The sequence below is a fragment of the Quercus lobata genome, chromosome 5, assembly GCF_001633185.2.
Source record: "Quercus lobata isolate SW786 chromosome 5, ValleyOak3.0 Primary Assembly, whole genome shotgun sequence".
In the NCBI taxonomy this organism is placed as follows: domain Eukaryota; kingdom Viridiplantae; phylum Streptophyta; class Magnoliopsida; order Fagales; family Fagaceae; genus Quercus; species Quercus lobata.
The window spans coordinates 63928470-63952516 of NC_044908.1; the positions used below are offsets into that span (position 1 = coordinate 63928470).

At 39.8% G+C, this 24047-nt stretch overlaps 2 protein-coding genes across 2 annotated transcripts; both read left to right on the plus strand.

Moving 5' to 3' along the window:
* Window positions 1-4156: 4156 nt before the first annotated feature.
* Window positions 4157-5948, plus strand: LOC115992470 (berberine bridge enzyme-like 21). Its single transcript, XM_031116676.1, has one exon. The coding sequence runs from the start codon at window positions 4249-4251 to the stop codon at window positions 5836-5838; it is 1590 nt and encodes a 529-aa protein (XP_030972536.1). The 5' UTR covers window positions 4157-4248; the 3' UTR covers window positions 5839-5948.
* Window positions 5949-22665: 16717 nt separating this feature from the next.
* On the plus strand, window positions 22666-23772 carry LOC115990940. Its single transcript, XM_031114707.1, has 2 exons — window positions 22666-23082; window positions 23203-23772. The coding sequence occupies exons 1-2, from the start codon at window positions 22666-22668 to the stop codon at window positions 23770-23772; spliced, it is 987 nt and encodes a 328-aa protein (XP_030970567.1).
* Window positions 23773-24047: the final 275 nt, after the last annotated feature.

The window sequence follows — 24047 nt, forward strand, 5'->3', positions numbered from 1 at the left end:
CATTAGTGGCTGGGCCACTAGTATGGGTTTATGAGTGGGTTCCAGCAGGTGTGGCTAGGTTTCAAGCTTTGGCTGGATTTCGGTAGAGTTGTGGTTAGGTTTGATAGATGATGCGTGTGTGGGTTTGTGATTTGTGGGGGTTGTGGGTTGGATCGGTGGTGGAAGAGGAAGATGGCTTGGTTTTTGGTTGTGGCGATTGGGATGGTGTGTTATGGGTTGTTGGGTTTTAGTTGTGACAGCTGGGATGGTGGGTTGTAGGTTGTTGGGTTTTGGTTGTGGCAGCTGTGATGGTGGCTTGTGGGGGCTGGGATGGTGGCTTGTGGGTTGCTGGGTTTTGGTTGTGGCAGTTGGGATGGTCAGTTGTGGTTGTTTGTAGTGGCCTTTTGGGTTTTATGAAGGCTTGTAGTGGTGGTGGTGATTGAGTGGTGGTTGGTTGTGGGTTTGTGAAAATGGTGAATGGTGGGTTGTGAGGGTAGCTGAATCTAGTGGCGACTCCACATTGATGTCCGGGTGGTCTTGCCAAAAAAAAAAAAAAAGAATGTATATACTTGAAGAAAATATTATATATTAAACTAGCCTGCTGTGACTACCCTAAAAAAAATGTTAAACATTGAGAATAACAATAATTTTGATTCAAAAAAAATAATAGTAATGTTACCTTTACAATAATTTTACAACAAATCCTATGTGATAAGTTGTGACTATTTCTAATTTGGGTCTAATAGTAACATAATTTTTGTACTCACCAATAATAGCTTATGTATAAGATTTGTTATAAAAATGTTGTGAATAGCTTTTCTTCAAAAATAATTCTAACCTCCCAAACATAGTTCTTGACCCCTAAAAAAAAAAAAAAAAACTTAAATAACGACAAAAAAGTAAATAAGTAAATAACAAGTAAACAAATTATTTAACAAAAAGCCTATTCAAAAACAAAAAAAATAAAAATCCTTAATCATTTAAATTTGTAATTTGTTCAACCCATTACTTAAAATAATATCTAATTTCATTTTTCCTTAAAAAAGGGTACCAAGAGAAATACTGTGGTTGTGAGTTCAATCCTTAGCGGTGCTGATAGTTATTCTTTCTTTGGTTTTGCAGTCGTAACAATTTTGCTCTCCTTAGCAACTTAGCTCACAATTTAGCTATTTTTCTATTCTTTATTATCATTTTAGACTCTCTCTCTCTCTCTCTCACTTTATTACTCTCATATTAGCATTCTTAGTTCCCACTTTATTTCATATCAGTTTTTTTTTCTTTGATAGTAAAAAGAAATTTTTATATTTCATGTATTTGCGTGGTTTTTTTTTTTTTTTTGTGACTTTGATATGTTCAAGTTATTTGTCTTTTAGATTTTGTAGAATTTAATTTTCTTAGTGACCACCCTAAAAATAGTTCCTACTGTTGCCACTAGTTGCATCAGACGAAGAGAGAGAGAGAGAGAGAGATGAATAGTTTTTAGCTGTAATGTGAAAAATAGAACCCTTGATATTGGATGTATTGTAAAATGAGTTGTTAAAATAAATAAAGTAATTTTTAGTATTCAAGAAAAATAAATAAATAAAGAGAGATAGTTACTTTCCATTACCTCCTTTGTTGTCAATTGTCACCAACAACAAAAATTGAAGGATGTCTAAGTGTCTATTTGGTATAGCTTAAATTTAACGAGCTCTACCTAGAAAAAAGTAAGTTAGTTTCGCCAAAAGTCTTGTAATTTAACTTTATTCGCTCAATTATACACATAAAAGAAGTGAGACTAGCTAGTGAATAGTCAAATATTTCAAAAGGTTTGAATACCCTCATTTGTTATTAAAAAAAAAAAAGAAAAAAAAAAGAAGTTATAAATAAGTTGGTTTATAAATCAAGTGACCTTTTTAAATTTAACAATCGAAGAAAAAATTACCCTAATAGTTATCTAGCCAAAACATTGTGTAAATATTATGAAAATTAAAGAAAGAGGTTATTGTGATCTAACTTTGACTACTATCGCTTTATTTGTTCAGATTTATGTTTTCTAGAATATTAGTCATTTTTTAAATAAAAAAAAATATTTTCTATAAAACTATCTCAGTTTCCTATGTTTGATAACAATTTTAAATGAGTTGGAAAATGATCTCTTAACTTTCCTTATTTAGTGTGGGGTTAAGAGCCCAAATCACATACTGGGCCTTGGGCCCTATCCGAGGAGGTAAGTAATCCAAAGACAAGCAAGCAGTACAAATTGGTTTGAGTCAGACTTTACGAACAGAACACGGACGGGAAGGTTGTCTGGGGAGGAGTGTCTCCTCGGACCGGCTAAGATTAGGTCAAACACAGGACCTAATGATCAAGGCGATCTCCCAGGATGCATCAATGACAAGGACGTACCCCAGAAACGTGTAAGAGAGAAGGAAACCCCAAAAAATATCTAAAGGAAAGCTACTATCACTGCATTGAATGCACTACAGCTACTTTTCTGACGGCATTTATATGGAGAAGACCCTTGAACAATACTGCCTTGGCAACCGCAACTCACAGAAAGCCAAAGTGGACATGGACAGGTACTCAAGTAAGGGCTCAGATGATCAACAAGTGTAGGATCAAGATGACTCAAAAGGGGCTATATAATGGGAGAAACCCTCTTTCTAAGGGGGGCAGAAGAAAAAAAGAGAGAAGAAAAAGGAAAGAAATACTGTAGCAATCTAAAACCAGACTTGTGGCAAAGCTTTGAGAATAATATTTAAGAATCAGTCTCCTCGGACTTGGCCAGGGACTTTTTTCATTAGTGAACATCTATTATCTTTCTTTTTATGTCATTTGAATCTATAGGCCAATTACTTAATTCACGAAAGCCCAATTTTCCAACTCATTCTCTACAAATTTATTACTTTGAGCTTTTTGGGCTTAAGTCCATACATCTGTTGGGCTAAAAGTTCAGACCAGGTCCTTACATTTAGTATACTATGAGATAAAATTGTTTTCCAAATATTTAGTGAAAAATAATCTCTAAAAAATAGGTCATACCAAAGAATTTTCCTTTGAATCATTTTTTATGATGTTACCAAATACTATAAAACACGAAAAAAAATAAAATAAAAATAAAATAAAAATTCACACAAGGTTTTCCATCAGAACAAATAGTTGTCAATAGTCAAATAGCTCAGTTGGTTGGCACCTGTGTTTCTAATAGAAACATCTAAGGTTCAAATTTTTCTTTTCCCATTGTAACATCGAATTATCGAAAATAGTCAAGTAACTACTCCCTTTGTCATAAATTGTTGGTCTTGTTTAAAAAATTTAATTTTTTAAATGAATATATTTTAATGCATTGTCTTTTAAATAAAAATGTTCAAATTTCCACAACTACTCTTGTTAAGTTCAACTCTAATAAAAAAGGACTATTAACTCATAAAAGATGAGTTCATTTTGGGACATCTCAAAATAAAATAGAGGACTAACAATTAAGTACGAAAAGAGTGTATCATTTATTTACTTGATATGAGATACATGAAATTTCATAATAGGTTGAATTATCAAATTTTTTTCATGTATATTTGAATATGAATTTCAGATGAATATAATTGATTATTCTTTTTTTTTTTTTTTTTTTTGAGAGAAGAGATTATTCTGATAAATTAATCTTATGATTTAGTATATCTTTTTTTTTTTCCAGATAATTTGATTTAGTCTTTCATGGTTTAAAAAGCAAACATAGTTGTCAAAGCATCAACTATACCTGTTTACCATGCCAGAATATATTCTCTTCTATATTCAGCAAAAAACCAAACGTACACTCTCCCATTGTTTTCCAAAGCCTTCATTTAAAAATAAAATAGAAGTCAAAGGGCGTTATTTTTCATTTCTTGTTTTTAGTAATACATTAGCCACAATGAGAAATACATGGAGGTTTAAAAGGAAAGACTCAGAAATCCTAACAGTACAGCCCATCTATTCCATACCGATTACCATTTCCCTTTTTTTTTTTTCCCAAATATTTTTCAATCTACTATTTATGGAGGGATACTGCGTTTTTTACTCTATCCATTGTCTAATCTCACCTATTTTTAGCATTTGATTGCATACCATACCTTTTACATGTCTCTTGGGATCTAATTCTAATCCCTATATATATAGCATAAACCTTTCAAACACAACACAAAACAAAAAAACAAAAAAAATACAACTTCTCATCCAAAAAACAAAAAGCAAAAAAAAGAAGAAAAAAAAAGCAAAAACCAAAACAAAAAGGGGGGGTGCAACTACTTAGAAATGAGAAAATCAATGCTTCCTCTCCTTTTTGTTTTTCTTCATGTTTCAGCCTCATGGGCAGCCTCTGGTCCTCTATTTAACACCATTTCTCAATGCGTATCAGCCCAAGCAAAGCTACAATCAAGCGAAGTGTCAAAAATTCTCGTTGCCAAAGACAGCCCTTCATACACATCCGTGCTACAAAACTACATTCGAAATGCAAGGTTCAATACCACAGCCACACCGAAACCAGTCATCATCGTGACCCCAACAGCCGAATCCCATGTCTCGGCTGCTGTTGTTTGCGCAAAGAAAAGCGGAATTCAGATTAGAATCCGCAGCGGAGGCCACGACTATGAGGGTGTATCATACGTCTCTGATGTCGCATTTATCATCATTGATATGTTCAATCTTCGGTCCATTGACATTGACTTGAAAACACAAACTGCTTGGGTTCAAACTGGTGCTACACTAGGAGAACTTTATTATAGTATATCTCAGAAAAGCAAAACACTCGGATTCCCAGCTGGGGTTTGTCCTACTGTTGGTGTTGGTGGGCACTTTAGTGGTGGAGGATATGGTTTCTTGATAAGGAAATTTGGACTCACAACAGATAATGTTGTTGATGCTAAAATAGTGGATGTACAGGGCAGAATTCTTGATAGGAAAGCAATGGGAGAAGATCTATTTTGGGCTATTAGAGGAGGAGGAGGAGCTAGTTTTGGAGTAATACTGTCATTCAACATAAGATTGGTCACGCTTCCACCAACTATTTCAGTTTTCCGGCTCGAGAGGTACTTGGAAGAGAATGCAACTGATATTGTTGTTAAGTATCAGCAAGTTGCACCAACCACTGATGAAAACCTTTTCATGAGAATGCTTGTCCAGCCTGTGGATTCCAAAGTGAAGAAGGGAGAGAAGACTATTAGAATCACAATTATAGCTGAGTATCAAGGAGATGCAAATACTCTCGTCGCATTGTTAGGCAAAGAGTTCCCTGAGTTAGGCCTAAAGAAAGGAGATATTGCAGAAATGAGTTGGATTCAATCTGTTCTATGGTGGAATCAGATACCCAATGGCACCGCACCTTCAGTCTTGCTCGACCGAGATGTAAATGACGCAGACTTTGTGAGGAGGAAATCAGATTACATAAAGACCCCAATTCCCAGAGCTGGCTTGGAATCGCTATGGACCAAGATTGTTGCCATTGGCAAACCCGGACTGGTTTTCAATCCATATGGTGGGAAAATGAACCAAATCCCTCCAACAGCAACGCCTTTTGCACATCGAGCTGGGTTTTTGTTTAAAGTCCAGCACTCAATAACATGGTCAGAACCGGGACCTGAGGCAGAACAATTGCACACGGGTGAGATAAGGAAGCTTCACGATGCACTTACACCATATGTGACACAGAATCCTAGAAGTGCTTATTTGAACTATAGGGACTTTGATATTGGTATCAATCAAAAGGGCACCTATGAAGAAGGAAAGGTTTATGGGGAAAAGTACTTCAACCAAAATTTTGATAGGTTGGTTCAAGTAAAGACTCAAGTTGATCCTGAGAATTTCTTCAGGAATCAACAGAGCATTCCAACTCATTCAAAGGCTTAAAAACAAACACGTAGTTGGACTGTCAGGCGTGATTATTTTAAATTTTAAATCCCATAGTTGAATAAGAGTTTCTCATTTATTAATAAGAGTTTCTCATTTATTGATATTCCTTTTTGTTTAGCCTCTTTGCATTAATCTTTTCTTTTAACTGCCTTTGCGTTAATCTTTATTACCATTCTTTGATCTGATTTTTGTTCCTAATTATCAAAAAATGTGGCTAAGACACTTGTATTAATTGCTTGGCACCCTCGAGTATTTCCAACAGAAATATCTAAAATTCAAATCTCTCTCTCACTTACCCTCCCTCAACTATGGAATATTATAGAACAAAAAAATAAAAAATATCAAATAATAGTATTTGAGCCATAATATGATAATTAATAGCAATAACCAAAACCATGCAGCTCCATTAGCATTTTTTGGTATTTCCAACAAAAACATCTAAAAATCAAATCCACTCTTCTCCATTTGAACTATTTTATTTATCAAATAAATAAATAAATAAATCAATAGCAATTTTGTGATGAACCCAATATTGTCTATTCCATTCCAATGATTGTTTTGGTTTGCCAATTGGATAAAATATTTTGGTAACGGTATATTCCGACGTGCCATTTAAAAGTAACCATTAATTTTTTTTTTTATTATGGATAAAATATTTATTATCTTTCTTTGATATGATTTTTGTTCCTAATTATCAAAAAATATGGCTAAGAGACTTGTATTAATTGCTTGGCACCCTCGAGTATTTCAAACAAAAATATCTAAAATTCAAATCTCTTTCTCACTTACCCTCCCTCAACTATGGAATTATAGAACAAAAAAATAAAAAAATATCAAATCGTAGGACTTGAGCCATAATATGTGTGGGGACATAAGGCCTAGTGACATACGTCCACCTTCTATACTAGGCCTGAGGCCCAGGCCGAAGCCCAAAATCGTATATGAGGAAAACAATGATAAATCATTTCGACCCAAAAAATCGTGCCAAGGAAGCAAAGGCCGAGGTAGAAGAAAATTGATTTACTGACAAAGACAATCTCCCAAAGCATCCTAAGGAAAAGATAGGTACAGAAAGTAAGCACACTGTAGCATGACGATAGAGCTATTCCAGGAAAAGCTGCTGCCTCCACATTAAATGCTCCACAACTAACACTCTGGCCACATTAATGTGGAAATGATACCTGAGCAATGGCTTTTCAGACTCACAGCTACCACTTAAGAGCTTTGGAAGGAGATTGATGTGAACGGGCCAACAACATCAGATCCGACCTGCACGTGTACGGTGAAGATGAAGAGGGAAAGTAGTATATAAAGAAGAAGAAGCTCTGAGGAAAAGGATGGGAAAATCGAACTAAAAGATATATTGTAGCGATCTGAGCCAACTTTGTAACCCTTACCACTGTCACAGAAGAAATATATAAGTAAAAGCTCCTCGAACCAGTGCCAAGGACTGAATTGTTCTCTCAAGTCCACATCTGTTTTACTTGTTCATTCTTCAAATCATTCCTAACTGTTGTTGCATTCATTAAAGCCCAATTCCTCTATCCATTCTTTATTGTATTGGGCTTGTTGGGCTTGAATTCACTTATTCCTTAGGAATAGTACTCAAACTCAGTCCCTATAATTAGAGCCGTCTGTGGGGAGAACTTGTGTGCTAGTGAGTGCAATGGTTAAACATGGTAGGATCAAGTCCACACCAAGAAAACCCACGCCAAACAGATCCCTAATGGACAGAACCCATAGGGTCCCAGCGACAAAGTAATCTTCCTGACCCTGAGCAAAATCGGGGCAATGAAAGGAATCGAGGAGGGAGTGTCCATACCACCTAGACGAGCCAAAGCCTCTCCCAAGTGGGCAGTCGCGTGTCCCAGAGACAAAACAACAACCAAGCCATGCAGCAGGAGATAGATGACTTGAAAAAGAAACTACGCTATGCACAGCGTAGGCGATCTCCCTTCGGTTCTGACATATCCTCTAATGATGAAGAGGATGGCAATTACAGGCAGAGATCAAGAACTCCTCCAAGTGAGAGCTTCTCTTACGAAGACGAGCACCATCATAGACGAAAGCAAAAGGACCCATCTAGTAGGGGTCTGGGTAACGATGCAATGAGTAAGGCTTTGGATCAGAATTTTAAGTCACCCTTCACGTGCAGTATAGAAGGGGCTAGGCTACCGCGGCGCTTCCATCAGCCTACGTTCACCGTTTATAATGGTCGAACGGACCCCGTAGAGCATGTGAGCCAGTTTAATCAAAGAATGGCCGTCCACTCCAAGAACGAAGTCTTGATGTGCAAGGTCTTCCTGTCCAGCCTTGGACCTGTAGCAATGAGGTGGTTCAACGGCTTGAAGACGAACTTCATAGATTCCTATAAGCAGCTCACCCAAGCCTTCGACTCTCGCTTCATTACGAACAGCAGGGCTCCTCGGCCTCTAAGCTCGTTGTTGTCATTATCCATGTGTGAGGGAGAAACTCTGAAAGCATACTCGAACAAATATTGAGAAATGTACAATGAAATGGATGGCAACTATGATGATGTCGCCATCAGCACTTTTAAAAGTGGCCTCCCAATCGAGCATGGCCTGAGGAAATCCTTGACTAGCAAGCCTGTCACCAGTGTACGTCAACTTATGGACCAAATTGACAAATACAAAAGGGTGGAAGAGGACCAGTTGCAAGGAAAAGGAAAGGAGAAGATTATCCCACAGAGAAGGACTGATTTTAGGTCGGACCGATACAACAATAACCGTCCGAGAAGAGATTTCGCCGGGCAATCTGAGCCGACCAATACACAGATAGTTAACGCTGTATTCAGAAAACCAGTACAGCAAGTTTTGGAAAAAAGTCAAGAATGAGCCATTCTTCAAGTGTCTGAACAAGATGGCTGGAGACTCCATGAAGCAAAATAGAAGTCTGTATTGTCAATACTACCAAGACCATAGACATACTACGGAAGATTACAGGAACCTTTGGAACCACCTTGATCAGCTAGTCTGAGAAAGGAAACTAAGGCACCTCCTGCATCCTTCCAGTAGTTATCAAGGCCAGGTAAGCCAGAAGCCCCGGAGAGACACTTCCTTGAGACCACCCATAGGAACGATAAACGTAATCTTTGCCGCTCCAGGGAAGACGGGCTCATGTCCTACTAGGGTAATGTCTGTAGATCGGCTACCCGCTTGTGACTTTACCCTAGAGCCCAAAAGGCCCAAAGTGTATTGTCATCCAATCTTGGGTTTTTCCGAGGAAGACAAATTTAGAACCATCCAACCCCACGACAACGCGTTGGTAATCACTCTTCGGATTGGGGGCTACAACGTAAAAAAGGTAATGGTAGATAGTGGCAGTGAGGCCAAGATCATGTACCCCGATCTCTATAAGAGGCAAAAGGTGAGACCAGAAGACTTGACGTCCTATAGTTCCCCCTTGTTGACTTTTGACGAAAAGATGGTCATGCCAAAGGGACAAATTAGACTAACTTTGCAAATCGGCCTGGAGATAGTGGAGGCTAACTTCATTGTAGTGGATACCTACTCCCCTTACACTACCATTGTAGCCAAACCTTGGCTTCATATCCCAAGAGCCGTTGCCTCCACCTTGCATCAGAAGGTGAAGTTCCCTTCCGAGGTCTGGGTCTTAGAGATTCAAGGTTGCCAGGCTATGGCGAGAGAATGCCTAGTGGCTGCCATCTCGCATCAGCCAAAAACAGAGTCCTCGGCCCGCATTGAAGAAAGCTCATAGCAATCAAAGACCTCGGCGTCGCCTATTTATGCACCAGCCGAGATGCAAAATGTAAGGATCTAGAAAAGGTGATCATTGGCGATGACCTGGAGAGGTTCTTCCTAATGGGATCTCAACTGCCCCCTCAAGAAAAGGAGGGATTGATAGGGTTCCTCAGAGAAAACATCGACGTATTCGCATGGGACGCCTATGATGCCCCAGGAATTGAATCGAACTTCATTTACCACCACTTAAATGTAAATCCATTAGCCACTCCCAAAAAACAACCTCCTCGGCACCCATCCAAAGAGCACCCTAACGCTGTCAGAGATAAGGTGAGAAAGCTCAAACAAGCAGAGGCTATCAAGGAGGTGTTCTACCCTGAATGGTTGGCTAACTCTGTGGTTGTAAAAAAGAAGAGTGGGAAGTGGCGAGTTTGTGTGGACTTCACAAACTTAAACAAGGCATGTCTGAAAGACCCATTCCCCATGCCTCGAATAGACCAGTTAATGGATGCAACTGCAGGCCATCCTTGGATGACCTTTTTAGATACCTTCCAAGGCTACCATCAGATACCACTAGCCCTAGATGATCAAGTAAAAACAGCATTCGTGACTCCCATTGGAAATTACCACTACAAAGTGATATCTTTTGGTTTGAAGAATGCGGGGTCTACCTACCAAAGGATGATGACTAGAATGTTTGAGCCACAGCTGGGCAAAAGTATTGAAGTTTACATAGACGACATGGTGGTAAAGAGCAAAGTAGTTTCTGAGCGCGTGGGAGACCTCGGAATCATTTTTGACATCTTTAGGAAACACAAACTACGTCTCAATGCCTCTAAATGCTCATTTGGTGTCGGGTCTGGCAAATTTTTGGGTTATATGGTAACCCATAGCGGAATTGAGGTAAACCCAAATCAAATCAAAGCAATTCACAATCTACAACCTCCTCGAAATCCCAAAGAAGTCCAGATACTCACTGGAATGATCGCAGCCTTGAATCGGTTTATTTCTAGATCTACAGATAGGTGCCGACCATTTTACCTCCTGATGAATAAATTGAAAGGATTTGAATGGTCCGAGGATTGTGCTCTAGCCTTCCAGCAACTTAAGGAATACCTATCCCAACCACCCATCATGTCTAGCCCTGAGGCCGATGAGGTTCTGTTCGCCTACATCGTGGTGGCCCCTCATGCTGTAAGCTTGGTGTTGATACGAACTGATGGTGGCATACAACGGCCAGTCTATTATGTGATTAAATCATTACATGAGGCCGAGGTGTGTTATTTACCATTGGAAAAGGCAATTTTGGCTGTAGTACATGCCACGCGAAAACTCCCTCATTATTTCCAAGCACATACAGTTGTTGTTCTAACTCAGCTTCCGCGTAAGTCTGTACTTTGAAGTGCTAATTACACAGGAAGAATTGCTATGTGGAGCACAGTTCTAAAAGCTTTCAATATCATATGCATGCCTCGCACCTCCGTCAAGGGCCAAGTCCTCGCTGATTTAATAGCCGAATTTGCTGAACCCCAGATAGAGATAAGAATAGGAGAGCAAAACATGGATAAAAAATCGGTTGGCACAATCTTCGTGCAAGGACCCTCACGTTGGAAATTGTACGTTGATGGCGCAGCTAACCAAAGGGGATCCCGGGTGGGGTTAGTTCTAATATCCCCTAAGCAGATTACCATAGAGAAATCATTAAGACTAGGGTTTTCAGCCACAAACAATGAAGCCAAATATGAGGTTTTACTGCAAGGATTGGCCATGGTACAGAAAATGGGGGGAAAGGTAGTGGAAGCATTTTCGGACTCGAGATTGGTTGTGGGCCAAGTGAAGGGTGAGCTAGAGGCTAGAGATGCAAGAATGCAAGAGTATTTGAGTCAGGTCAGGCGCTTGCAATCAAATTTTGAATTCTTTGACTTGTCACGTGTCTCTATGAGTGGAAACACGCACACAGACTCACTGGCCACTCTTGCCACCTCCTCGGCTCGGGGTTTACCACAGGTCATCCTTGTTGAGGACTTGTGCAGAGCAGATGGAGTCAAGCAGGACGTGGTTCGGATCCATCAAGTTAGAATGGGTCTAAGCTGGATGGATCCTATAGTGAGCTTTCTTAAAGATGACACACTACCAGAAGAGAAATCAGAAGCTGAGAAGGTACGAAGAAAAGCTCCTCAATTATGGCTATTCAAGAATCATAAATTGTACAAGCGCTCCTATTCTAGGCCGTATTTGCTATGTATACATCCCTAGGCGTCAGAATTACTACTCGAGCAGTTGCATAAAGGAATCTGTGAAAGTCACACATAAAGAAGATCTTTGTCCCATAGAGCCATCACTCAAGGATATTCGTAGCCGGGTATGCAGAAGGAAACCCATGAAAAATGTGAAAGTCACACATTTCCTTTTTTTTTTTTCCCAAGAATTTTTAAAAACTTGATATTTCGGGATGTCGCCGTCTTGTCAACCTGCCAGATAGCCTTTGGAAAATAAAGTGTTTGAAGGAACTTGATTTGCAAGGTACCGGAATTATAGAAGTTCCCTCAGCCAATCCTGTCTGGCAAGATCTATTGAAATATCAACTGTCATTGAATATGAGCTTCATGAATTTAGTGGCGTTTCAGTCAAGCCCACCCCTGCTGGCTGGGTATGATGAGAGTAGCCGTAGAGTGGCATTTACAATATTGAACCGTTACCTACAGGTACTTTGCTCTCTCTTTCTCTCTCTCTCACATGCACATTGTTAAATGGAGTATCATGTTTTTTTTTTTTTTTACTCTACTTTGATACAGGGACTCCTTTGCCAAAAAACTGAATTCTAGACAATTATTGAAATGAATAACCTTTCGCGATGCTTAACACATCAAAGTTTGGGAAATTCAATAAGCATAGAGCTGCCTCCAAATTGGTGAAATGGTAGGTGGATGGGATTCGTTCTTTGTGCTTATGTCAATGTAATTGGCGAAACATTTGGTCTTGGAGCTTGTGTAATAGCCCTTGGTGATATGCCTCAAAGTCACTATGCCTCTAAAACTTTCTTCAGGACGACAGCTTTGGGGAGCCACATTTGGCTATTGTATTTTTCCCGTGATGAATGGTTCGCTACTGTTCGGAATGGTGAATGCAGTCAGATTGAGGTTGTATTTGAGAACTATGGCTCAGTCCAGGCAGTGAGGAAATGTGGGGTCAATTTGGTGTACGAACAAGATGTGGAAGAGTTCAACCAAACAATTGCACAAAGTGGCAATGGCCACAATGACTTCGACCATTCAGAAAGTATTCCTTGCAAAAAAAAAAAAAAAAAAAGGATGATTCAGCAAGTAGTCGAATAAATGATCTAGATAGGAAATACAGTACAGCTCATCTATTCCTAACAGTTGAATAAATGATGTAGAAACTTTTTTTTCCTAACAGTACAGCTCATCTATTCCATAGCGATTACCATTTCCTTTTTTTTTTAACAAATATTTTTCAATCTACTATTTATGGAGGGATAATGCGTTTTTTACTCTATCTGTTGTCTAATCTCACATATTTTTAGCATTTGATTGCATACCATACCTTTTACATGTCTCTTGGGATCTAATTCTAATCCCTATATATATAGCATAAACCTTTCAAACACAACCAAAAAAAAAAATACAACTTCTCATCCAAAAAACAAAAAGCAAAAAAAAGAAGAAAAAAAAGCAAAAACCAAAACAAAAAGGGGGGGTGCAACTACTTAGAAATGAGAAAATCAATGCTTCTTCTCCTTTTCGTTTTTCTTCTTCTTGTTTCAGCCTCATGGGCAACCTCTGATCCTCTATTTAACACCATTTCTCAATGCGTATCAGCCCAAGCAAAGCTACAATCAAGCGAAGTGTCCAAAATTCTCGTTGCCAAAGACAGCCCTTCATACACATCCGTGCTACAAAACTACATTCGAAATGCAAGGTTCAATACCACAGCCACACCGAAACCAGTCATCATCGTGACTGAAAGCAGTAGCAGCAGTTGTGTACTTGAAGAACTTGAAGATGATTCAAGTCCTGTTCCAATGGTCAAGAAGAAACAGAGCAAGCCACCAGATGATGTCGTTTCACTATAGCCTTAAGCAACAACACGATGTCGTTTAGCCTTATTTATTTTAAGTGCAGACACGTGTGCACGTGTGTGAAGTAGTTAGAATAGATCAGTCCTGTATTTGGGTATATATTAGAGATTGCTCCTCTGTAATTTCAGTGTGAACGATTCTTGATAAACTACATTTTCTGTTAGAAGATTTTCTCTCTTCCTCTTGTGTTTGTTACAGTCTGGTGTGTGAGTTTTAGAGCTTCTCTGTGTTCTTTCATGGTATCAGAGCATTGATCCTTATCAATGGCTTCCATGACTTCATCTTCTACCTCTGGTTCAGCTCCTGCTGTGACTAATACAGCTCTACCTGCAAATACCTCATTACTTCTCTTATCCAATATGTCTTCAATGATGACTGTCAAGCTTGACCATGGCAATTACACTGTTTGGAGGCATCAGATTGAGGTAATTCTTGAAACTTACTCAATGATTGATATTCTAGATGATTCAATTGCTGCTCCAGATCGTTTTTTGAAGGATTCTTCTGGTAATCTCACTGCTAAGATTAACCCTAATTTCATTTCTTGGAAGAATTGTGAACAAGCAATGTTCACTTTTATCAATTCTACTTTGTCTCCCTCTATTCTTGCTCTTACTGTTGGGCAAAGATCTGCTAAGGGAGTGTGGAAGGTGTTAGAAAAGAGGTTTGCCTCAGTTTCAAGGTCTCATGTGATAAGTCTTCGAAATGAACTGAGTGCAGTGAAGAAAGGTACTGATTCAATTGATGGTTATTTCCAAAAGATTAAGCAAATTCGTGGCAAATTGATTGTTGTTTCTATTGTTTTGGATGATGAAGAACTTCTTCACATTGCTCTTGATGGTTTACCCTCAGAGTATGATTCCTTTAGTTCTGCAATTAGGACTCAAAGTGATGTTTTGTCAGTTGAAGAGTTGAATACTTTGCTTAATGCAGAGGAGAGAGTGATCAAGAAAAGGATTAATAATGGCTCTTCTCCTTCAATGGCTATGAATATGAATTTTCAATCTCAAAATCATGGTTTTCTAATCAAAGAGGTAAAGGAGGTAGGTATTCTAATCAAAGAGGAAGAGGTGGAAGAGGAAATTACAACAATCATAATAATTTTACCAACAACAATGGAGGCTTTACTAATTCTGGTAATCCGGGACAGTACTTTAAGCCACAAGGTTCTCAAGGACCTCCAAGTCAGCCTTCATCTAATACGGTGTATTGTCAAATCTGTGGTAAAAGAGGTCACTCAACTCTTGATTGTTATCATAGAATGGACTTTGCATACCAAGGTAGACATCCACCAGCTAAGTTGGCTTCAATGGTAGCTAATTCTTCTCAAGTGCAAGGCTGCAATGGTTGGCTTACTGACACAGGTTGTTCAGACCATGTTACTCCTAATCTGTCTCAGCTGTCTCTTCATCAACAACCTGTTTTGGGCAATGAAACTGTTACAGTAGGCAATGGACAGGAACTTCCAGTCACACATGTTGGTCATGGTGAGCTTAAAACTTCTACTCATAACTTTAGGCTTAATAATATACTTAGAGTTCCTGATCTTGCTTCTAATCTCTTGTCTGTCCATAAGTTGTGTCTCCAAAATAATGCTTTTTGTTATTTTGATGCTCACAAGTTCTTAATTCAGGATTTACCTTCGGGGAAGATCCTCTACAAAGGGTTGAGTAAGGATGGTGTTTATCCTATTCCATCATCTTCCTCACTCTCATCTTCCACTGCTTTTAACTCTACCTCAACTGTGTCTGCTTCTCAATCCATCAAGTCTGATGTTCTTCTGCTTTGGCATTACAGGCTTGGTCATCCTAGTTCTAGGCTTTTATATTCTGCTCTTAAACCTTTCTTTCAATCTGTTTCATTGTCTCAAATTGAAGCTTGCTGCGCTTCTTGTGAATATTGTATAAGTGCTAAGATGCACAAGTACCCTTTGAATAAATCTCCTATTGTGTCTACTTCTGTGCTTGATTTGGTTCATAGTGATGTATGGGGACCAGCTCCTTTATCTTCTGTTCTTGGTTTTGCCTATTATGTAATCTTTGTGGATGATTACTCTAGATTTACTTGGTTATTTCTGCTCAAGCATAAACATGAAGTCTTATCTGTGTTCAAACACTTTAAGGCACCTGTTGAGAATCAATTTTCCATTAAAATTAAAGTGCTTAGGACAGATAATGGCTCTGAATATACCAACACTGCTTTTCATGCCTTCTGCTCCTCTAATGGCATTTTACATCAAACCTCTTGCCCACATTCTCCTTCACAAAATGGTGTTTTCGAAAGGAAGCATAGGCATATTGTTGAAACAGGTCTTACCCTTCTCTACAGGTCTCATTTACCCTATAACTACTGGTCTTATGCTTTTGCCACTGCTGTTTTTCTTATTAACAGATTACCTTCTTCTGTCCTGAACTTTAAATCACCCTGGGAACTTCTATACTCTAAACCACCCCCTCTTCAAGCCCTTAAGGCTTTTGGTTATGCTTGCTATCCCTATCTTAGGTCCTATAATAAAAATAAGCTTCAACCCAAGTCTCAACAATGTATTTTCCTAGGTTACCCTCCTTTGTCAAAGGGCTACATCTGTCTTGATCCTACTTGCAATAAAATTTACATTGCCTATTATGCTGTATTCAATGAATCCTTGTTCCCTTTTGCTCAGTCCTCTTTTTCTACTAATCCTAATACTCCTTTTACTACTACTATCTCTCTTTGGTTTCCCAATTCCATATCAGGTTCTTCTTCTAATAATGTTAGTTCTCCCTCTACATCTATTCCTCTTTCCACTTCTGATTTTGGTCCTTCTTCCACTTCTTTGGATTTCACTTCATCTTTGTTACCTTCTTTACTTCATACTTCTACTCCTATTCCTATGGTTCCACCTCCACCTCCTTCTAGTCTTCCTTCTTCCCTTTCCACTATTTCTGCTCCTGCTGCTACTTCTCTTCCTATCTCATCTTCTGTTGTTCCTTCTGCTTCTGAATCTGCTCCTAATTCTTCTTCCAATCCTATTTCTCATAATTCTCATCCTATGGTAACAAGATCTAAACATGGGATATATAAGCCTAAAGTTTTATCAGTTCAACATGATTATACACAGACTGAACCTCCTTCCTATGCTATTGCTGCTAAACACTCTCAATGGGTGGCTGCCATGGACTCTGAGTTTCAATCTCTTCAGAAACAGAAAACTTTGTCCTTGGTTCCCTTGCCTGCTAACAAGAATGTGGTCACTTGTAAATGGGTTTATAAATTGAAAAGGCATGCTGATGGGTCTATTGCTAGGTACAAAGCCCGGTTAGTGGCTAGGGGTTACCTTTAGCAATTTGGGCTTGATTATGATGAGACATTCAGCCCTGTGGTTAAGCCTGCTACTGTGAGGCTTCTTTTGGCTTTGGCTGTAAACAATGGTTGGGAGTTACGGCAACTAGATGTGAGTAATGCCTTTCTTCATGGCATCTTAAAGGAAGAAGTTTATATGAGACAGCCTCAAGGCTATGTTGATCCTCAATTTCCTCATCATGTTTGTCTCCTTCACAAGGCTCTCTATGGTCTTAAGCAGGCACCTAGGGCCTGGTTTGAGAGGTTTACCTCACATTTGTTTCATGTTGGGTTCTTTGCCTCTGGTGCTGATGGGAATTTATTCATCTATAGGCATGGTTGTCATTTGGTTTTCCTCTTGCTCTATGTGGATGATATTATACTTACTGGGAATGATAAGGTCTTCACTGCTTCAATTATTCAGCTCTTAAGTTCTGCCTTTGATCTTAAGGATCTTGGTCTACTCCATTATTTTCTTGGGCTGCAAATTGAATATACTGATTCCGGTCTTTTTGTACATCAGACAAAGTATGCCACTGATTTGCTGTCCAGGTTTGCTATGTCTGATTGTAAGCCTTGCAAGACCCCTTGCCCTTCTAATCAACATCTTCTGCCTCATGATAGTCCCTCTTTATCTAATGCTACTTCTTATAGAAGTCTTGTAGGTGCCCTTCAATACCTTACATTTACAAGGCCTAACTTGTCCTTTGCTGTCCAGCAAACTTGTCAATTTATGAGTGAGCCTACAGAGAATCATTTGCAAGCTTCTAAACGTATCCTCAGATATCTTAGGGGTACCTTACACTATGGCTTAGCTTTTACTCCGAGTTTTCCTTCCTTGTCTGCCTTTTGCGATGCTGACTGGGCTGGTGATCCAGTTGATCGTAGGTCTATTTCTAGTATTGTGGTTTTCTTTGGCAATTGTCCTATTACTTGGTCAGCCAAGAAACAGTCAACGGTTTCCCAATCTTCCACTGAAGCTGAGTATAGAGCATTGGCTTCTATAGCTGCTGAGTTGTTTTGGATTAGGATGCTCCTTCGTGATTTGGGCTTATTTCTTTCCACTCCTCCTTTGTTATGGTGTGATAATGTGAGTTCTTTGGCTATTGCATCTAATCCTGTCTTCCATGCTCGTACCAAGCATATTGCAGTGGATTACCACTTTGTGCGTGAGAAAGTTCTTAGAAAGGATCTTCTGGTGAAATTCATTTCCTCCAATGATCAACTTGCTGATATTTTTACAAAAGGGTTGCCTTCCTCTTGGTTTCATTGGTTAACTTCCAAACTCATGTGGAAATTCCCCTTTCGTTTGAGGGGGGATGAAAGCAGTAGCAGCAGTTGTGTACTTGAAGAACTTGAAGATGATTCAAGTCCTGTTCCAATGGTCAAGAAGAAACAGAGCAAGCCACCAGATGATGTCGTTTCACTATAGCCTTCAGCAACAACACGATGTCGTTTAGCCTTATTTATTTTAAGTGCAGACACGTGTGCACGTGTGTGAAGTAGTTAGAATAGATCAGTCCTGTATTTGGGTATATATTAGAGATTGCTCCTCTGTAATTTCAGTGTGAACGATTCTTGATAAACTACATTTTCTGTTAGAAGATTTTCTCTCTTCCTCTTGTGTTTGTTACAGTCTGGTGTGTGAGTTTTAGAGCTTCTCTGTGTTCTTTCAGTGACCCCAATAGCCGAATCCCATGTCTCGGCTGCTGTTGTTTGCGCAAAGAAAAGCGGAATTCAGATTAGAATCCGCAGCGGAGGCCACGACTATGAGGGTGTATCATACGTCTCTGATGTCGCATTTATCATCATTGATATGTTCAATCTTCGGTCCATTGACATTGACTTGAAAACACAAACTGCTTGGGTTCAAACTGGTGCTACACTAGGAGAACTTTATTATAGTATATCTTAGAAAAGCAACACACTCGGATTCCCAGCTGGGGTTTGTCCTACTATTGGTGTTGGCGGGCACTTTAGTGGTGGAGGATATGGTTTCTTGATAAGGAAATTTGGACTCACAACAGATAATGTTGTTGATGCTAAAATAGTGGATGTACAGGGCAGAATTCTTGATAGGAAAGCAATGGGAGAAGATCTTTTTTGGGCTATTAGAGGAGGAGGAGGAGCTAGTTTTGGAGTAATATTGTCATTCAAAATAAGATTGGTCACACTTCCACCAACTATTTCAGTTTTCCGGCTCGAGAGGTACTTGGAAGAGAATGCAACTGATATTGTTGTTAAGTATCAGCAAGTTGCACCAACCACTGATGAAAACCTTTTCATGTGAATGCTTGTCCAGCCTGTGGATTCCAAAGTGAAGAAGGGAGAGAAGACTATTAGAATCACAATTATAGCTGAGTATCAAGGAGACGCAAATACTCTTGTCGCATTGTTAGGCAAAGAGTTCCCTGAGTTAGGCCTAAAGAAAGGAGATATTGCAGAAATGAGTTGGATTCAATCTGTTCTATGGTGGAATCAGATACCCAATGGCACCGCACCTTCAGTCTTGCTCGACCGAGATGTAAATGATGCAGACTTTGTGAGGAGGAAATCAGATTACATAAAGACCCCAATTCCTAGAGCTGGCTTGGAATCGCTATGGACCAAGATTGTTGCCATTGGCAAACCCGGACTGGTTTTCAATCCATATGGTGGGAAAATGAACCAAATCCCTCCAACAGCAATGCCTTTTGCACATCGAGCTGGGTTTTTGTTTAAAATCCAGCACTCAATAACATGGTCAGAACCGGGACCTGAGGCAGAACAATTGCACACGGGTGAGATAAGGAAGTTTCACGATGCACTTACACCATATGTGACACAGAATCCTAGAAGTGCTTATTTGAAATATAGGGACTTTGATATTGGTATCAATCAAAAGGGCACCTATGAAGAAGGAAAGGTTTATGGGGAAAAGTACTTCAACCAAAATTTTGATAGGTTGGTTCAGGTAAAGACTCAAGTTGATCCTGAGAATTTCTTTAGGAATCAACAGAGCATTCCAACTCATTCAAAGGCTTAAAAACAAACACGTAGTTGGACTGTCAGGCGTGATTATTTTAAATTTTAAATCCCACAGTTGAATAAGAGTTTCTCATTTATTAATAAGAGTTTCTCATTTATTGATATTCCTTTTTGTTTAGCCTCTTTGCATTAATCTTTTCTTTTAACTGCCTTTGCGTTAATCTTTATTACCATTCTTTGATCTGATTTTTGTTCCTGATTATCAAAAAATGTGGCTAAGACACTTGTATTAATTGCTTGGCACCCTCGAGTATTTCCAACAGAAATATCTAAAATTCAAATCTCTCTCTCACTTACCCTCCCTCAACTATGGAATATTATAGAACAAAAAAATAAAAAAATATCAAATAATAGGACTTGAGCCATAATATGATAATTAATAGCAATAACCAAAACCATGCAGCTCAATTAGCATATTTTGGTATTTCCAACAAAGACATCTAAAAATCAAATCCACTCTTCTCCATTTGAACTATTTTATTTATCAAATAAATAAATAAATAAATCAATAGCAATTTTGTGATGAACCCAATATTGTCTATTCCGTTGCAATGATTGTTTTGGTTTGCCAATTGGATAAAATATTTTGGTAACGGTATATTCCGACGTGCCATTTAAAAGTAACCATTAATTTTTTTTTTTATTATCGATAAAATATTTATTATCTTTCTTTGATCTGATTTTTGTTCCTAATTATAAAAAAATATGGCTAAGAGACTTGTATTAATTGCATGGCACCCTCGAGTATTTCAAACAAAAATATCTAAAATTCAAATCTCTCTCTCACTTACCCTCCCTCAACTGTGGAATTATAGAACAAAAAAATAAAAAATATCAAGTACTAGGACTTGAGCCATTATATGTGTGGGGACATAAGGCCTAGTGACATACGTCCACCTTTCGTACTAGGCCTGAGGCCCAGGCCGAAGCCCAAAATCATATATGAGGAAGACAGTGATAAATCATTTCGACCCAGAAAACTGTGCCGAGGACAATGCTGTCCTCGGCTAGCAAAGGCCGAGGTAGAATAAAATTGATTTACCGACAAAGACAATCTCCCAAAGCATCCCAAGGAAAAGATAGGTACAGAAAGTAAGCACACTATAGCATGACGGTTGAGCAATTCCAGGAAAAGCTGCTGCCTCCACCTTAAATGCTCCACAACTAACACTCTGTCCGCATTAATGTGGAAATGATACCTGAGCAATGGTTTTTCAGACTCATAGCTACCACCTAAGAGCTTTGGGAGGAGATTGATGTGAAAGGTCCAACAACATCAGATCCGACCTGCACGTGTAGGGTGAAGATGAAGAGGGAAAGTAGTATATAAAAAAGAAGAAGCTCTGAGGAAAAGGATCGGAAAATCGAACCAAAAGATATACTGTAGCGATCTGAGCCAACTTTGTAACCCTTACCACTGTCACAAAAGAAATATATAAGTAAAAGCTCCTCAGACCAGTGCTAAGGACTGAATTGTTCGCTCAAGTCCACATCTGTTTTACTTGTTCATTCTTCAAATCATTCCTAACAGTTGTTGCATTCATTAAAGCCCAATTCCTCTATCCACTCTCTACAAATTTATTGTATTGGGTTTGTTGGGCTTGAATTCACTTATTCCTTAGGAATAGTACTCAAACTCGGTCCCTACAATTGGCGCCGTCTATGGGGAGAACTTGTGTGTTAGTGAGTGCAACGGTTGAACATGGTAGGATCAGGTCCACACCAAGAAAACCCACGCCAAACAGATCCCCAACGGACAAAACCCATAGGGTCCCAACGACAGAGTAAACTTCCTGACCTTGAGCAAAATCGGGGCATTGAAAGGAATCGAGAAGGGAGTGTGCATACCACCCAGACGAGCCAAAGCCACTCCCAAGTGGGCAGTCGCGTGTCCCATAGACAAAACAACAACTAAGCCATGCAGCAGGAGATAGATGACTTGAAAAAGAAACTGCGCTATGCACAGCGGGGGCGATCTCCCTCCGGTTCTGACATATCCTCTAACGATGAAGAGGACGGCATTTACAGGTAGAGATCAAGAACTCCTCCAAACGAGACCTTCTCTTACAAAGACGAGCACCATCATAGACGAAAGCGAAAGGACCCATCTAGTAGGGGTCTGGGTAACGATGCCATGAGTAAGGCTCTGGATCAGATTTCTAAGTCACCCTTCACGTGCAGTATAGAAGGGGCTAGGCTACCTCGGCGGTTCTATCAGCCTACGTTCACCGTTTATAATGGTCGAACGGACCCTGTAGAGCATGTGAACTAGTTTAATCAAAGAATGGTCATCCACTCCAAGAACGAAGCCTTGATGTGCAACGTCTTCCTTTCCAGCCTTGGACCTGTAGCGATGAGATGGTTCAATGGCTTAAAGACGAACTTCATAGATTCCTATAAGCAGCTCACCCAAGCCTTCGGCTCTCGCTTCATTACGAACAGTAGGGCTCCTCGACCTCGAAGCTTGTTGTTGTCATTATCCATGCATGAGGGAGAAACTCTGAAAGCATACTCGGACAGATATTGGGAAATGTACAATGAAATGGATGGCAACTATGATGATGTCGCCATCAGCACTTTTAAAAGTGGCCTCCCAACCGAGCATGGCTGAGGAAATCCTTGACTGGCAAGCCTGTCACCAATGTACGTCAACTTATGGACTGGATTGACAAATACAAAAGGGTGGAAGAGGACCAGCTGCAAGGAAAAGAAATGGAGAAGATTATCCCACAGAGAAGAAGTGATTTTAGGTCGGATCAATACAACAATAACCGTCTAAGGAGAGATTTCGCAGGGCAATCTGAGCCGACCAATACACAGATGGTTAACGCTGTATTCAGAGAACCAGTACAGCAAGTTTTGGAAAAAATCAAGAATGAGTCATTCTTCAAGTGGCTGAACAAGATGACTGGAGACTCCACGAAGCACAATAGGAGTCTGTATTGTCAATACCACCAAGACCATAGACATAATACAGAAGATTGCAGGAACCTTTGGAACCACCTTGATCACCTAATCCGAGAAGGGAAATTAAGGCACCTCCTGCATCCTTCCAGTGGTTATCAAGGCCAGGTAAGCCAGGAGCCCTAGAGAGACACTTCCTTGAGACCACCCATAGGAACGATAAACGTAATCTTTGCCGCTCCGGGGAAGACGGGCTCATGTCCTACTAGGGTGATATCTGTAGATCAGCTACCCGCCTATGACTTTACCCCAGAGCCCAAAAGGCCCAAAGTGTATCGTCATCCAATCTTGGGTTTTTCCGAGGAAGACAAATTTGGAACCATCCAACCTCACGACAACGCGTTGGTAATCACTCTTCGGATTGGGGGCTACAACGTAAAAAGGGTAATTGTAGATGGTGGCAATAGGGCCGAGATCATGTACCCCAATCTCTATAAGAGACTGAAGCTGAGACCAAAAGACTTAACGTCCTACGGTTCCCCCTTGTTGACTTTTGATGGAAAGATGGTCATGCCAAATGGCCAAATTAGACTACCTGTGCAAATCGGCCCAAAGATAGTGGAGGCTAACTTCATTGTAATGGATACCTACTCCCCTTACACTGCCATTGTAGCCAGACCTTGGCTTCATACCCTAGGAGCCGTTGCCTCCACCTTGCATCAGAAGGTGAAGTTCCCTTCCGAAGGCCGGGTCTTGGAGATTCAAGGTTGCCAGGCTATGGCGAGAGAATGCCTGGTGGCTGCCATCTCACATCGGCCCGAAGCAGAGTCCTCGGCCCGCGTTGAAGAAAGCTCATAGCAATCAAAGACCCCAGCGTCGCCTATTTATGCACCAGTCGAGATGCAAAATGTGAGGATCTAGAAAAGGTGATCATTGGCGATGACCCGGAGAGGTTCTTCCTGGTGGGATCTCAACTGCCCCCTCGGGAAAATAAGGGATTGATAGGGTTCCTTAGAGAAAACACCGACGTATTCGCATGGGACGCCTATGATGCCCTAGGAATTGATCCGAACTTCATTTGCCACCACTTAAATATAAATCCATTAGCCACTCCCAAAAAACAACCTCACCAA

Excerpts from the sequence above, each read along its gene's own strand:
- LOC115992470 (XM_031116676.1), top strand. The coding sequence starts at position 4,249 with ATGAGAAAATCAATGCTTCCTCTCCTTTTTGTTTTTCTTCATGTTTCA.
- LOC115990940 (XM_031114707.1), top strand. The coding sequence starts at position 22,666 with ATGGACTGGATTGACAAATACAAAAGGGTGGAAGAGGACCAGCTGCAA. Across the intron at positions 23,083-23,202 it reads CCAGTGGTTATCAAGGCCAG|CTACCCGCCTATGACTTTAC; the intron begins GTAAGCCAGGAG and ends TCTGTAGATCAG.